This window comes from Chelonoidis abingdonii, chromosome 2 (assembly GCF_003597395.2).
Source record: "Chelonoidis abingdonii isolate Lonesome George chromosome 2, CheloAbing_2.0, whole genome shotgun sequence".
Classification (NCBI taxonomy): domain Eukaryota; kingdom Metazoa; phylum Chordata; order Testudines; family Testudinidae; genus Chelonoidis; species Chelonoidis abingdonii.
Window position 1 is genome coordinate 97149397 of NC_133770.1, and position 15678 is coordinate 97165074.

Below are 15678 nucleotides of genomic sequence, written 5' to 3' on the forward strand. Positions count from 1 at the left end.
CTCCACTTAAGTCAGTTGGACTTTTCCTCAGTTTAGGACCAGACTTTGCCCCCTAGTTCACTGCTGAAAGCTTTGACTTACCTTTTGAACTCATTTCACTAACTTCCCCACTTCCTAGCTAACTTGCTCTCTTTTCATTAGCTTCCCCTTCCCTTTCAGAACTCCACCTGAGGTATATGTGCATGGTGATTTTCACATCATATTTGGCTTCCCATCACGTTCCCAATTAGTGGACCTCTGACCACCCAAATATGAAACTGTGGTAGCAGAATATCATGGGTCAAGAGAACCAGGAGCAACCAGACTTGCCAACTCTCACAAATTTAGGGCTTAATCCTGTATCCATTGCAGTTAATGGTAAAGCTGCTATTGACTTCAATGAGACAGAAGCAGGCACTTATTGCAAGTCCTATGATATTCATTGTATTTCTTAAAGACCCGGCTGCTGGAATCAAGAAATTGCATAAGAATCTCAGCTTCCATGGGGAAAGATGTTTTTAAGTCTCATGGTTACAGAGAAAGGTTTGAAAATGTGAAGTGCACCTTAACAGACTGCAGAAAAAAAATAACCCAACATTTTAAAGATATTATTTTGGGTGCCTGACACGACTTTTGAAGACTTAGGGTTGGCCATTCTCCATCCAGCACAGAGCCGTTAGCACAAGATAAATAAATAGACCAAATAAGCCAGTTCTAGCTGTAAATGGATTTTGCATTTGAGCTAAGAAGCACTTTTGCTGCTAATCCTACAAGAGAGGAGTAAGAGAGAGGGAGAGACTCAAAAAAAGACCAAAGGATAGGAGAAAAGACAGACAGAGAAGAAGGTTGGGTAGGAGAGACATTTGGAAGATGAAGAGACAAACACAAAAGGGAAATTTTAGCAGACTAATCCTAAAAAAATGGGCATGTTTAATCATGAGAAAAGAAGCCTGAGTGGAGATCTGACTGCAGTCTTCAAATATGGTAAGGGCTGTTAAAAAGAGGACCTAAGAACATAAGACCAATGGTCCATCTAGCCCAGTATCCTGTCTTCCAACAGTGGCCAATAAATACCACATGCTTCAGATGGAATAAACAGAACAGGAACCCATCCCCTGTCATCCACTCCCAGCTTCTGGCAATCAGAGGATAGGAACACTCAGAGCACAATGTTGCATCCTGACCACCCTGGCTAATAACCATGGATGGAACCATCCTCTATGAACTTTTCTGGTTCTTTTTTGAACTATATAAGTTTTGGCCTTCAGAACGAGTTTTACAGGTTGACTGTGAATTGTGTGAAGAAGTACTTCCTTTTGTTTGTTTTAAATCTGCTTGTCTATTAATTTCATTGGGTAACAGTTTTTGTGTTATGTGAAGGAGTAAATAACATTTTTTATTCACTTTCTCCACACCAGTCAAGTTTTTTTATAGACCTCGGTCATATATCCCCTCTTAGTCATCTCTTTTCCAAGCTGAAAAATCCCAGTCTTCTTAATCTCTCCTCATACAGAAGCTGTTCCATACTCTTAATCATTTTTGTTACCCTTCTTTGTACCTTTTCCATTTCTAATATATCTTCTTTGAAATGGGGCAACCAGATCTACATGTGGTATTCAAGATGTGGTTGTACCATGGATTTTAGAGAGGCAATATGATATTTTATACATACATATATATATGATATGAGGAGGATGGTGATCAGCTGTTCTCCACGTCTGCTGGAGGTAGGACAAGAAGTAATTGGCTTAATCTGCTATAACGGAGATTAGATATTAGGAAAATCTTTCTAATTACAAGGATAGTTAAGCAGTGGAATAGGCTTCTAAGGGAGGTTGTTGAAACCCTTCAATGGAGGTTTTTCAGAACAGATTAGACAAAGATCTGTCAGGAATGATCCTGCCCTGCCCTGAATTAGATGACCTATTGAGGTTCCTTCTAGCCTTATATTTCTATGATTTTATTCTTCTAACCTCTGCCCACTCATTTTCACTGAGAATTATTTGGGGGAGAGTTTAGAGATGAACTATCAGAAATTATATTTTGGCAGCCTGTAGACTACGAGGTGATAAATAATTTGTTTGGTTTCTGCTAACTAATCCAAAATGATTTTTAGGATATAGTGAGGGAACTATAATATTTTTGTTTTCATCATGGGAATTCCCTTTGCATGATTAGAGAGAAGGTGGGTGAGGCCTCTCACCAACAGCAGATGGTCCAGTAAAAGACATTACCTCACTCACCTTGTGTCTGTAATATCCGGGGACCAACATAGCTAGAACTCCATTGTATACGACTTTCCATGGTTACACTTTCAGGTATTTACACACCAACTTTTCTTGAAATCCAAGTAGTGACACTATTTTTCATCTTAGAATTACAGCTGCTGTTTCTGACTTCCTTCCAGATAACTTAATATGTGGACATAAGACCCAACACTTTCCATTCTATTTTGATGATTTTCTATCTGCCTTTTCCTCAGATAATGGATATGTTCCTCTAGTATCATCATTTTCTGACAACAGAATCTAGTACCCATGAACTCACTCTGGTTGCAGCAGCCTTCTCTGTAGAATCAAGCATGCCATATCTGGAGTTCCAATTCCTTCAGTTATTAAGCCTTGTTTTCAAATGCCACTGGCTCTGCTGCTCTCTCAGAGTCTCTCAGTTATGCTAAAAGCAACTTTTAGCATAATTACCCAGCCTTCCCTGTTTCTTCTTTTAGATGAGCCACAACTTTGGAAACAATAGTACCTCACCATCTCTGAAGTAACTAGCTTTAAGGTTAGTCCTTTATTCATCTTCTCTTTGGATCTGATGATTGAACAACCCATTGAGGTTTTCCTATTCTTTGCACTGACTTTGATCCTCACTCCTCAGTTTCCTCTATGTTATCAGTATCTGTCTGATGCATATCTAAACATGATGTACACGGTGTAAGCAATTCAATTCTTACCTTGATAAACAGGACCATCTACTTTCCCTTGTGTTTTTAAAAATAAGACAAAGTTAAGGTTTGTAATTATCCACCACTTCTATTGCAACAAAACAATGCCATGCTAACAACAGACTTGACTTCAGTGCAACTACCCAAGTGCTTAGAGTTAGGCCTTGGCTACACTCATACTTTACAGCGCTGCAAGTTTCGCTCTCAGGGGTGTGAAAAAACACCCCCCTGAGCACTGCAAGATACAGCGCTGTAAAGTGTCAGTGTAATCAGGGCGGCAGCACTGGGAGCACGGCTCCCAGCGCTGCACGCTACACCCGTAAAGGATGTGGTTTACATGCAGCGCTGCCGCTCCGACCACACTCACACTTCAAAGCGCTGCCGCGGCAGCGCTTTGAAATTCGAAGTGTAGCCATACCCTGAGGCTCAATCTACACGCAGATGCCGCATCAGCTTAAACAACGATGTAATTATTTTATTATTAAACCTGGTTTACAGGAACAAGTTAAACAATCATAAGCCAGGATTAAAACTATGAAACGCTGTCCTCACACAAAGTTGCACAAGTTTAACCAAACATCCCATTTTTAATTACATAGGTGTGTGTAGACAAGCCCTTAAGTACATAGAATCACAGAAGTATAGGACTAGAAAGGACCTCAATAGGTCATCTAGTCCAGCCCCCTGCACTCAAGACAGGACTAAGTAATAACTAAAGCGTTCCTGACGTGTTTGTCCAACCTGTTCTCAACCTCCAAAGACAGATTCCACAACCTCCATAGGCAATTTGTTCCAGTGCTTAACTACCCTGACAGTTAGGAAGTTTTTCCAAATGTCCAACCTAAACCTCCCTTGATGCAATTTAAGCCCATTGCTTCTTGTCCTATCTTCAAGGATTAAGGAGAACAATTTTTAACTCTATACCTTGTAACAACAGTTTATGTACTTGAAAACTATTATGTCCTCCATCAGTCTTCTCAGACTAAACAAACACAGTTTTTTCAATCTTTCCTCATAAATCATGTTCTCTGGACTTTCTCCAATGTGTCCACATCTTTCCTGAAATGTGGGGCCCAGAACTAGACACAATACTCCAGCTGAACCCTTATAAGTACACAGTAGAGTGGAAGAATTACTTCTCGTGTCTTGCTGATAACACTCCTGCTACTACATCCCAGAATTATGTTGTGGGGGTTTTTTTGTTTGTTTGCTGGGGGGGTGGGGTTGGCAACAATGTTACACTGTTGACTCATATTTAGCTCGTGATCCACTATATCCCCCAAATCCCTTACTAAAGCAAATAGGGTTCACTCTTCTTCAGAGAACTCAGTTTTTATTCCCTCAAAATCCTAATTTGTTAAAGATATTTACTTACTGAGGCAGAATTTTACAAATCAATACCTGGTAGTAGCAAAGTTGACAGTTTCATAAAAGAAAGAGAGAAAGAGAGAACTGGAAATATGTGAACTGAAAAATACCAGCTGCTTTTTGACCTATAAACAATAACAAATATAGCTGGTTTTATTGACAGTATCACTTTTGCACAGGCCTCCCTCTCCGTGTACATATAAAGTGTTAATTCCTGATTGCACAATTGAGTCACTGGACCTGGTGATGCTCTAAAGCACAGGTTAAAACGGCTTAAGCTACAGGAAAGGAAGTTTGACTATAGCTCCACGGGGGCGAGGGTGTATATGTGTGAATGTGATTCAGAACTGAAGATTAAAGGGAATGGACAGCAATGAGGATGCCGAAGAGTTGGGGAGAACAGGGCAGAGGGTCACATCAGGTGAGTAAGTTACAAAACAGAAGCAACCAGAGAAGAGGTAGTGGAAGGGAGTGGGAAAAAAACAAAAAAAAAAGGATACCGAAAAGTGGTGGAGAGAGCAATGGACAGGGCACTGGACTGTGAGTCTGGAGACCTAGTTCTAATTTAGCCCTGCCACTGCCCTGCCGTGTGACCTAGGAAAAGTCCCTTTTCCTCTCTGTGCCCCTGCTTCACCTGCCCTCTTTTGTCTGCCTTGTCTATTTTGATTGCAAACAAATAATAAGAATTATGCCCAAAGAGCTCACAAAGCACTTAGCATAATGGGTCCTGATCTTGGATATAAATAAATAATATAAATAATAAAGTTAATTAACGAAGAGTCAGAATCTCAGGACACTGTGACAAGCAGGAACAACAGAACATTTTGATGTGTGAGTTTTCTCACAGTGCCATAGGTACTTTAGTAATGTATTGCGTGCATCTTTGGAGTATGCCTGTGTTTTCTATATAAAATCCCATTGGCTGAGACAGGCTTATGTGACATAAGACAATACAGCATTATTGCCTTCCTAGTGGGTCAGTGCTTTCCGATTCTAGAAACTATTGACCGTCTTACCTGTTCTCTGAGACAGAATCAAATTATGTTGTTCAAAATTATGAGTTCAAATTATATGTTCAAAATCAGGAAAGGCTCACTATGGTACAACACAGCATGGCTGGGAAAGAGACCCTGCCTTTGAGATGTTGAGGACTGGATTCTCCAAGTCACTAAAGTTTACTTTTTGGCAGCACAAGTTGAACTACTTAACCCAGCTGGATATTCCCCACAGAGAATTTCCCTACATAGGGGGAACTCTCTGGCAGTGTAAAGCTGACAGAGGCAGCATTATGCCTCCTACACCAGCTGCTCCTCCAATCCCTGGTATAAGTGCGAGAAAATGTGTGGGAGATACAGGTCAGGGTAATGCAAGGGTGGAATTGGGTATGGTGGAAACGAGCCCCACTGTGTCTGATCCCCCAATAGCATGAGCACTCCTTACTTATGCCAGCAGCACAAGTTAGAGCAGCAGGGGGCCAACTCTAACTGCTTTGTGGGGCTGAGCATCAGGGAGCCAGGTCATCTCCCTGTGGCCACACTGCAGAGGAGAGCTGGGGTCTTAAAATGTATTCTGCACAATGATGCATTGGAGGTACATTACCCTGTTGCTTCTAATGCTTGTTAATCAAAGTGAGACGTGGAGGGCTGAGGTGAGATTATGCCAAATGGCCTGAAAAAAAGATGTAACGAAACATACAGCACTAGCAGATACAAACAGCGATATTCTGAGCACACATGAAGGGCTCTGTTGGCGCTTTTACACTCAGACCAGAGGTAGAGGAGATGGCCCAGCTGCACTGCAGCAGTAGCTAGAGGCACACTGCCTACAGGGTGCGAAGCAGACAGAATGCCTCCATAGCCACAGAGGAAAGAGGCTCAGAAGCATCTTTTACACTTCCTTTTTTTCCAAATGCAGCTCATCTGCCCCTCCAGCACTAGCTTCTAATCACTAGCCAGTCCCTCTGGGGTAATGGGGGCTCTCTTGCTGTGCAAGTCCACCTCACTTGCGCTCACGGAGCCGGAGCACAAGCATTTTCTTTGCCCCCTGCATGCACACGCACCCAATCACACCTTCGCCCCAGCTGTCGCTCTGTCACCCATCCCAACTGAAATGTCACAGAGAAGCAAGTGATCAGCAAGTTTCCACTTGCAGTTCATGTTCCTGGCTGCTGGGGGCAACTAAGGCTATTGAGAAGAGAGACTTATTCATCCTCCCTGCTCCCACTAATGGTTCCTTCATCCTCACAGTATCTGTCAATCCAGTGCAGTAAAGCAGGCAGTGGGGAGAAATGACCAGATCCCACGCTCAGGAGAAGAACGTTAGTGGTTGGGGTTAGACAATATGTGAGGACAAGAGAGATGGAATCTGATGGTGGAGGGGCCATATTTACTGGAGAGGGGAAAGAGAGGATCTGGGTTGGACAAATTAGTGGGAGATAGACAGAAGCAGAGGGGTGTCATTGAAATGCATGGGGAGCAGGGAAGACTGAGCGGGAGAGGATCAGTTGAAATTTTGTGGAGAAGAAAGAGCAAGATGAGGGCAAAGAGGCAGACAAAGAATTAAAAAGCACATAATAATAGTACCCAACCACTTGTTCCCATTAAAAATCCAAATCACGCCTTTAGGTATTAGCCTGCCCAAATCTGAGTTCGGGTAATTATGTTCTACCTCTACCTACATTTCCCCTACAGTTTTAAATGGACACAGTTTCTTTCTCTTTATTTGTCTTGAATCGTTTTGTAATGTTACAGCACAGTGTCAAACAGCTGCAATACTCCAGATATGGGTGTAGTGATTAGTTGGCAAAGCTTTTTGGAATCTCTTAAGAAACAAAGCACTGTATAAAACTTACAGTATTGCTGTTGATATTATAGAGTTTACTGTTCAAAGGCCAAAAGTTTACTATATTACATACAGATACATTTTAAAAAAATGATTGAGACAGCTGAATCATATAGTGTGTACATTTACGTAGGAGCTACTGTTTAAAATTTATATATAGATATATAGATAAACAAAAGCTTGATTTATTACCTCATGTGAAGAAAGACAATATACTAATGCAACAAGGAAATATTTTCATATCAGTTTTAATTTAGTGAATAAATACACATGCATGCACACATATATTTTATATATAAGGGCTGACAAACAATTAAAAAAATAATCATGATTAATGGTATTGTTAAATAATAATAGAATACCATTTATTTAAATATTTTTGGTTGTTTTCTACATTTTCAAATATATTGATTTCAATTACAACACAGAATACAAAGCGTACAGTGCTCACTTTTTATTTAATTTTATTACAAGTATTTGCGCTGTAAAAAAACAAAAGAAATAGTATTTTTCAATTCACCAAATACAAGTACTGTAGTGCAATCTCTATCATGAAAGTTGAACTTACAAACGTAGAATTATGTAAAAAAAAAAAAAACTACATTCAAAAATAAAACAATGTAAAATTTTAGAGCCTGCAAGTCCAAGCCTGCAAGTCCACTCAGTCCTACTTCTTGTCCAGCCAATCACTCAGACAGGGAAGTTCGTTTACATTTGCAGGAAATAATGCTGCTCTCTTCTTGTTTACAATGTCACCTGAAAGTGAGACCAGGTATTTTCCTGGCACTGTTGTAGCTGGTGTCACAAGATATTTACGTGCCAAATGCACTAAAGATTTATATGTCCCTTCATGTTAAACCACCATTTCAGAGGACATGTCCATACTGATGTCAGGTTCTGATCAATAACAATCCAATGCAGTATGGACCGACGCATGTTCATTTTCATCATCTGAGTCAGATGCCACCAGCAGAAGTCTTGATTTTCTTTTTTGGTGGTTTGGGTTCTATAATCTCCACATTGAAGTGATGCTCTTTTAAGACTTCTGAAAGCATGCTCCTTGTCTCAACCCACTCAGATTTTGGAAGGCACTTCAGATTCTTAAACCTTGGGTCGAGTGCTGTAGCTATCTTCAGAAGTCTCACATTGGTACATTATTTGCATTTTGTCAAATCTGCAGTGAAAGTGTTATTAAAGTGAACAAAATGTGCTGGGCCATCATCCAGGACCAGTGCAACCATTTAGGCGACCGCTAGGATTTGGGGGGGCGCCATTTTCTTCGGCAGTGACCGCAGCGGCCAGATCTTCGGCCGCCCCCATCACCACCAGCATTTAGGCGGAGGGAGCTGGGGCAGGGGAGCGCGGGGAGGGCCGCCTGCAGCAAGTAAGGGGGGGGGGCGGCACGCAGGGGAACTCCCCACCCCAGCTCACCCCTGCTCTGCCTCCTCCCCGAGCACGCCATGGCCGCTTCACTTCTCCCGCCTCCCAGGCTTGCAGCGACAATCAGCTTAGGCGCCGCAAGCCTGGGAGACAGGAGAAGTGAAGCAGCAATGGCGTGCTCAGGGTGGAGACGGAGCAGGGCTGACCTGGGGCGGGGGGGATGCCTCAGGGATGGAGAGTGGGGAACTGCCGCAAGGAGGGAGCCTCAGGGCGGAGAAGGGGAGCTGCCGTGGGGGAGACGCCTCAGGGCAGAGGGGGGGAGCTGCTGCAGGGGCTGGGCGCCTCAGGGCAGAGGGGGAGGGCGCAAGGTGGAAGTTTTGCCTAGGGTACGAAACATCCTTGCACCAGCCCTGCCAACATCCGAGACTGCTATAACATGAAATATATGGTAGAATGTGGGTAAAACAGAGCAGGGGACATACAGTTCTCCCCCAAGGAGTTCAGTCACAAATTTAATTAATGCATTTTTTTTTTTTTAACGAGCATCATCAGCATGGAAGCATGTCCTCTGGAATGGTGGCCAAAGCACGAAGGGGCATATGAATGTTTAGCACATCTGGCCCATAAATAGGTTGCAATGCTGGCTACAAACGTGCCATATAAATGTCTGTTCTCACTTTCTGGTGACATTGTAAAGAAGAATAGGGCAGCATTATCTCCTGTAAATGTAAACATACTTGTTTGTCTTAGCGATTGGCTGAAGAAGAAGTAGGACTGAGTAGATTTGTAGGCTTTAAAGTTTTACAATGTTTTGTTTTTGAGTGCAGTTATGTAACAAAAAAACCTACATTTGTAAACTGCATTACAGTATTTGTATGAGGTGAACTGAAAAATACTATTTCTTTTGTTTATCATTTTTACAATGTAAATATTTGTAATCAAAAATAATATACACTGTATTCTGTTTTGTAATTGAAATCAATATATATGAAAATGTAGAAAAACCTCTAAATATTTAATAAATTTCAATTGGTATTCTATCGCTTAAACAGTGTGATTAAAACTGTGATTAATCACAAATTTTTTTAACCACAATTAGTTTTTTGAGTTAATCGCGTGAGTTAACTTTGATTAATCAACAGCCCTTTATATATATATATTATACGCACACACACTCATACATATATATACACAGGGAGTTGAAAGTTATGTCATTTATCATTAAAAGATATTTTTCCATAGTCTGGCTATTAGGTCTGAGATTTGACCTACGGCATTAAATACCTTGTAACATCTGTGTCATTGATACAGGTATTACAGGAGTAAAACAAAAACAAAACAGAACAGAAAATACTTATACTTTTGCCAGAATGTCAGCAAATCACAGGGATAAACTGAATAAACAGAACTCATTTATTTCTGCCATATTGCTCTTTTATACCAGATAGCACATTGAAGTCTATGAATGTTGTACAGTGTGTACATCACATATACTGTACCTGTGAAGTCAGAAATCAGACTTTCAATCATTTAAAAACACGTAATATCACACCAGCAAAAAGCCTGTATAAAAATGTATAAATATCTGTTAGTTCCTGCAACTCCCACCCCTTTTTTTTAAAAAAACCTAAATAAAAATAAATAGCTGCACATGGAGCTTTTAGTATTCTCAATTATGTTTTTAAAAATATTAGCAAAAATATTAAGAGGTTTTGCCTTATATAGCCATTATGGAGACCGAGAGCTAACTGGTAGTTTAAGTATGAGAGAAAGGTCTGGGGAGTGGGAGATAGCATTTAGAGAAGAGATTCCCTGTATCCCAGAGGGAGGGTCTGAGGCAGAACAAGAAGGCAGCAGAAGCATGAGACAAATATGGAGGCAGAGAAAACATAAGTATTTGTTGAAGGAAGAAAAGCAAGAGAGATTTTGTGAGGCAAAACAAGGAATGGGTATAGTAGAGATCTGTGTATTTTAAGCAATAAAACTATATGCAAACTTTGAACAGAGAAGCACAGACATATCTCTGTCTGGCAACATCACAATCTACTCTGGCTGCACTCTTGCACTTTATGTTGTCACCAGACCCACTGATGCAACTTGGACCAAAACCTCTGAATAACTTCAAAACAGTGGCCTTCTCTATTTAAAAAAACAAAACAAAACATTGGGCCAAATTGCAGGATGGGCAATATTCACTACTAGACTAGTGACTGATTTAAACCCCAATATCTGGGGGACTGATTAGGGACAGATATACAAGAAATTTATGCTGTTTGAAAGAGGAAAGTTTTAACAATAGAATACAGACTTGTTTTTAGCATGTGACAGCCTCAGATAGTAGATCCTAAAATGAGGACCTTATTATGTGTGGGAGTTTTCTACATTCTATCTGTGATACATTTTTTTCTCCCTTGAAGCTCTGTAGAGTTGAATACGTGGTACAAAGACAGCCGAGATATAGGCAGAGAGCTATGAAAAATAGCATCAGTAAAATAATTTTTAAAAACTCCCTAAAGCACTTATGTAAAATGCATAGCAAATGCAGATAGTGTGAGTTAGAGGTTTTATTGGCATTCAGCTGGGATGAATTTGCCACTCACATGTAATATGGCTATGGTGACCAGACAGCAAATGTGAAAAATCGAGACATGAGGTGGGGGGTAATAGGAGCCTATATAAGAAAACGACCCAAAAATTGGGACTGTCCCTATAAAATTGGGACATCTGGTCACCCTAAATATGGCTAGCACAAACCCATGCTGGTAAAACCTTTACACTGCACTATGCCAACATATATTTTCTCCATATACCTGTATACGTTCATGCACAAATATTTTTTCTGCCCAAATTCAAGGTTTGTATTTATATTTCCATAGCTGCAAGAGATTTAAAGCTGGAAAAAATTATGTGGCACATTTATACCCACAGGGTTCAATTAATAAGGCTCAATGTGGATATCCTGCAATACCGACTCTTGCAAATTCCCTGTTAACTTCAATGACAGTTTTCTCTGATTAAAGACTGGGCTCTAAATCCTTTAACAACTGAAATGTGACCAGCTTCAGGAGTTTTCAGTGTCATGATGACTAATTTTTTTTAAAAAAGATGAGGAACACAATTACATTTCCGAACTCCATGCAATTGCTAATGAAAAAGCTGACATGAGCCTTTAAAGCAGTCTATGCTGTGGTCTCTATGGATTATTGACACGAGTGATTTAGATGGTAGCTAGAACCACCTCTTTCACAGGAAGGCTCAAGCTGCCAAGTGTACCTGGTGAGGAGGATCACTTTAGTTCAAGAGGAGCTTGGGAGGATATTAAAGGAAATACAATCCTCTTACAGAATTGAAAGTGCGCATGTGTGGAGGTGGGGACAAGGGACAGCCAAACCTTTATTTCTGTGAACAGATCAAGGCGACAGATGTATTCCTTCTACTGTGCTGCATTCTACTGTGCAGCCATTTGGCCTAAAATTCTCCTGATATTTTGCCTCTCTTTAATTACAAGACCCATGGACCAGACTCTCACTGTACTTCTATTGCCTTTGAGGGAGCCATAGTAGAGAACATGCACTGAGGATCTGGCCCAGTTGTGTTCTCTGAATGCCAAAGCAAGATTATTATCCAATAATTTTGCAAGTAGATGAAACTCTGGAATATTCAGTGGGGGGGGGGAGGGAAACACTGGAGTAAAACAAAATAAATCCACTTTAGTCGCACAATATTTATTCTGAGAAAACTAAGGTTGATTGATCTGCACAATAGTATAAGAGTATTTCAGTCAAGATGAAGAATAAATGGGCCAGTTATATTATATAATATCTGACCTCAGAAGCATTCCTGTCCTTATGGCAAGAATATCCCCTTGTTACTTGGTAGTTATCCAAGTATTTGTTATACAGGCATTTAAAATGAAAATGATAATGGTTCCCTGGATTATTTTACATTCCATAATGAATCGAGATGCATTTCCCCGTCCCTTCTGTTATTATACATGAGTCAAAGAAAGCCTAATTGAACAAGTCTATGTTAAAGCAAAGGCAATTCACAGTATGAGAGTTGTAATTACTGACTTTGTTTCATTGGAAACCCTGTAGTGCACACATCGATTAGAGTTTACACTTCCCTCCTGACCTTTGAGGAAGGGCACACAACATTGCCTCAGTCAGGCCACACAGACATTAATGGGGGCTGTCTTGTCTTGTGGATTTTTAGCCACTGTCTAGGGATCTTGTTTGCTTATGATTAAAGAAACAGGTTCTTTCCTCTCTTGCCCTAAGAGGGTCAAAACAGACATCAATTTTTCCTCTCCTCTCCCTGCTTCTTAATTCCATCTCAGTAAAATGTACAAATGCATCCGATCCCCGCTAGCTATGAAACCAGAGGCAGCTGCAGCCCCGCCTCCTGCCCGCCACACGCCTATAGCTAAAGGTGAGCGTTAGCAGCACAAAGGGGGGGTGGGGGATTGACCTTTGCATGGGCAGCAGAGGGGGTGGACAACGAGGGTGACCAGACAGCAACGGGGAAAAATGGAGGCACTTTTTTTCGGGGGGGGGGGGGGAACAGTTGTGTATACAAGACAAAGCCCCAATATGGGGCTGGTCACTCCGTGGCTGAAGGAACCACCCAGCCACTATTGAACTGTCAGAGCGCAGCGTGGGGCTGCTGCAGCGGCACCAGCTGTGTGTGTGTGGCTGCCTGGGCGGGCTTCTCCGGTGCCATCGCTTCTGCAGCCCTGCCAGCCTGCTGCGCCCCCTCCCACCTCCAGCAATGCATTTCCCAGCCCCCAGCCTGGGATGCTCAGTCGCAGCCCCTCGCTGCTGCTGCCGCTTCCCCTCTGCATCCATCCCGGGAGGCGTCCTCCGCGCGCTGCCTCCTCCTCCTCCGCCCCAGTGTAAACTGCAACCCTCCAATTGCACCTGTTCTTACACCCCCCCCCCGAGGCTAACAAGCCCCCTGCCGCCCCCGGCACGGGTCTCTCGCCTCCCCCCAGCTCCCCGCTGACCTTCTCCTGCGCCCTGTTCAGCCGTTTCTGGACGTTTTTGGCGAAGATGCCTGTTTTCATGTCGGCCATGGCTGCTGGTCCAGGGAGCCTGGCGAGGCGGCGAGTCAGGCAGAGCCCAGCGGCGGAGGCAGAGCGCGAGGGAGCGAGCAGGTGGTGGGGAGGGGCTGGAGGGACAAGGTGGAGGAGGGGATCTTAAAGATGCAGAGAGAGGAAGCGAGAAACTGGTCCCACGGCCCCCTCAGTGCTCAAGGACAGTCGGAACTGAGCTCCAAGCACTTTCCCTGCCTTTAAAAATCTTCCTTCCTGATGCTCTCGAAGGAGAAGAAAATGGTACAAAATATCGAAAGGCAGAATCAGCAGGCAAGGCCAGCATTGGGAATCTGCAGGTTAATTTAGTGGGGAGGCTGTTTACTCCAAATGATATGCATTCTTCCTTAAAGGGATGCTATTGATTTATACAACAACGGGCAGCGAAAAAGAGGTGGGGTGGGGGAAGTAGTATATATAGCAGCACCCACTGCTGTGGTGGCTGACAACACCATATACTAGAATAATATCATCACCTTCCACTGAGTGAGAGCAAAGCACTTTACAGAGATTGTTTAACTCATCTCCTCAACACCCTTCTGGGGCAGCTGAATATTATCCCTTTTGCAGATGGAGAAACCGAGATAGAAAGATCCAGGATTCTCTTTTGAAAGGTGTCACTCATTTTGGGTGTGTCCACTTTTCAGCTACCCAAAAGCCAGACACCACAGGATCCAATTTTCAGAAGTGCTGAGTGTTAGTCATTGATTTCAAATGATGCTGTGGGTGCTCAGCCTTATAGCACAACATTTTCAAGCTTGGATTCCCATAGTGAGGCATCTAAATCTATATTTAGCCACCCAATGGCATCTAGTGGCCTCATTTTCAGAAGTGCTGAGCACTCAGTACTCTGATTGGGTGTATTTGATAACATGAGCTCCCATTGCCTGCGCTCTGCATATCTAAATATCAGGGAACATCTCTAAGATAACTAACGTGGGGCAACCAGGTTTGAAAATATTGCCTCTATCTAGTGTAACAAATATTTTTAAAAAATTAAGTTCTCAGAATTAAAGGCCACTTGTTGAAAATTGGGGCCTAAGTGTCTTGCCTAAGGTCAAAATCAAATATGTGGCAGAGCTAAGAACAGAACTTGAGTGTCTTCTGCCCTACCCACAAAAATATCCTGCCCTGAACCAGTCATCCAAACAACCCTTAAAACAACACTACTCAACACCATGACCTAAACATCAAAACTTGGCTTTTAAGTCAGAGAAGCCCCAGTCCAGGAAAGCACTTAAACACTGGCTCCGACCCTCCCTGCTAAGACTTGCTTAAATCCATCAGTACTGAATTAAGCACATGCTTGCCTGACCTGAAACCAGAGCACAGCAACACAGTGCCATAAGGCAAGCATTACTGTGCTCCAGGCTCTGCATCTGTGTCCCTTTCTCTGGATCAGGGCCGGCGCTTCCATTTAGGCGACCTAGGCAGTCGCCTAGGGCACCAGGATTTGGAAGAGCGGCAGGTGGCTCCGGTGGACCTGCCGCAGGCGTCCCTGGCGCCATTCCTGCTCTACATGAAGGTGCTGTTCTATATTTGTAATGCTTTTCATTGATTTTTGAAATGTTTACACAAATACAAGCCAGAAGGTTGCCATCACCATAAAATAAATACAGAAATGCAGAGGTAAATGTCATGATCAAACATCTTTAACTACAGTCTCCTAGCCACTGAAGTAGTAAGATTATCCATGTCCCAGTAACTACATACTTTCTCAATATCCATCAGGTGTCAAACTTCCATGACAAAGCTCCCATTAACTTCAGTGGGAGTAAGATTAGGCATTTTGGATGTACAGATAACAGCCCATTTATTATTTACTATCTTTTAGGGGCTAAGGCTTTTTAGACTCAGAGGTAAACATAGTCCATGCCCTGAAAAGCAAATCCACACAATACACCAGCAGAAACCAAAAAGAAGTATATTTTATGCGGTACATCACAGTCTACTAATGTTAGCCAGATGCAGAGATCAGAACAAAATCCCAATGTACTCAGTTCTCCCAAACAACTCTGAAGTAATTCTTAACATCTTCTATAAAATTTGTTTTTGTCTGGTTTTGAGTTTG

The 15678-nt window shown here is 42.2% G+C and overlaps 1 protein-coding gene across 2 annotated transcripts in view; it reads right to left on the reverse strand.

Moving 5' to 3' along the window:
- Positions 1-13770, reverse strand: part of AMPH (amphiphysin) — a 212692-nt gene extending 198922 nt beyond the window's left edge. The window contains exon 1 of one of the 2 annotated variants that reach the window (XM_075062593.1): positions 13521-13770. In XM_075062593.1, coding sequence (XP_074918694.1) covers positions 13521-13589 — 69 coding nt within the window. In that variant the 5' untranslated portion in view covers positions 13590-13770. The remainder of the gene's footprint in view (positions 1-13520) is intronic. The other variant, XM_075062592.1, reaches the window with a different exon arrangement.
- Positions 13771-15678: the final 1908 nt, after the last annotated feature.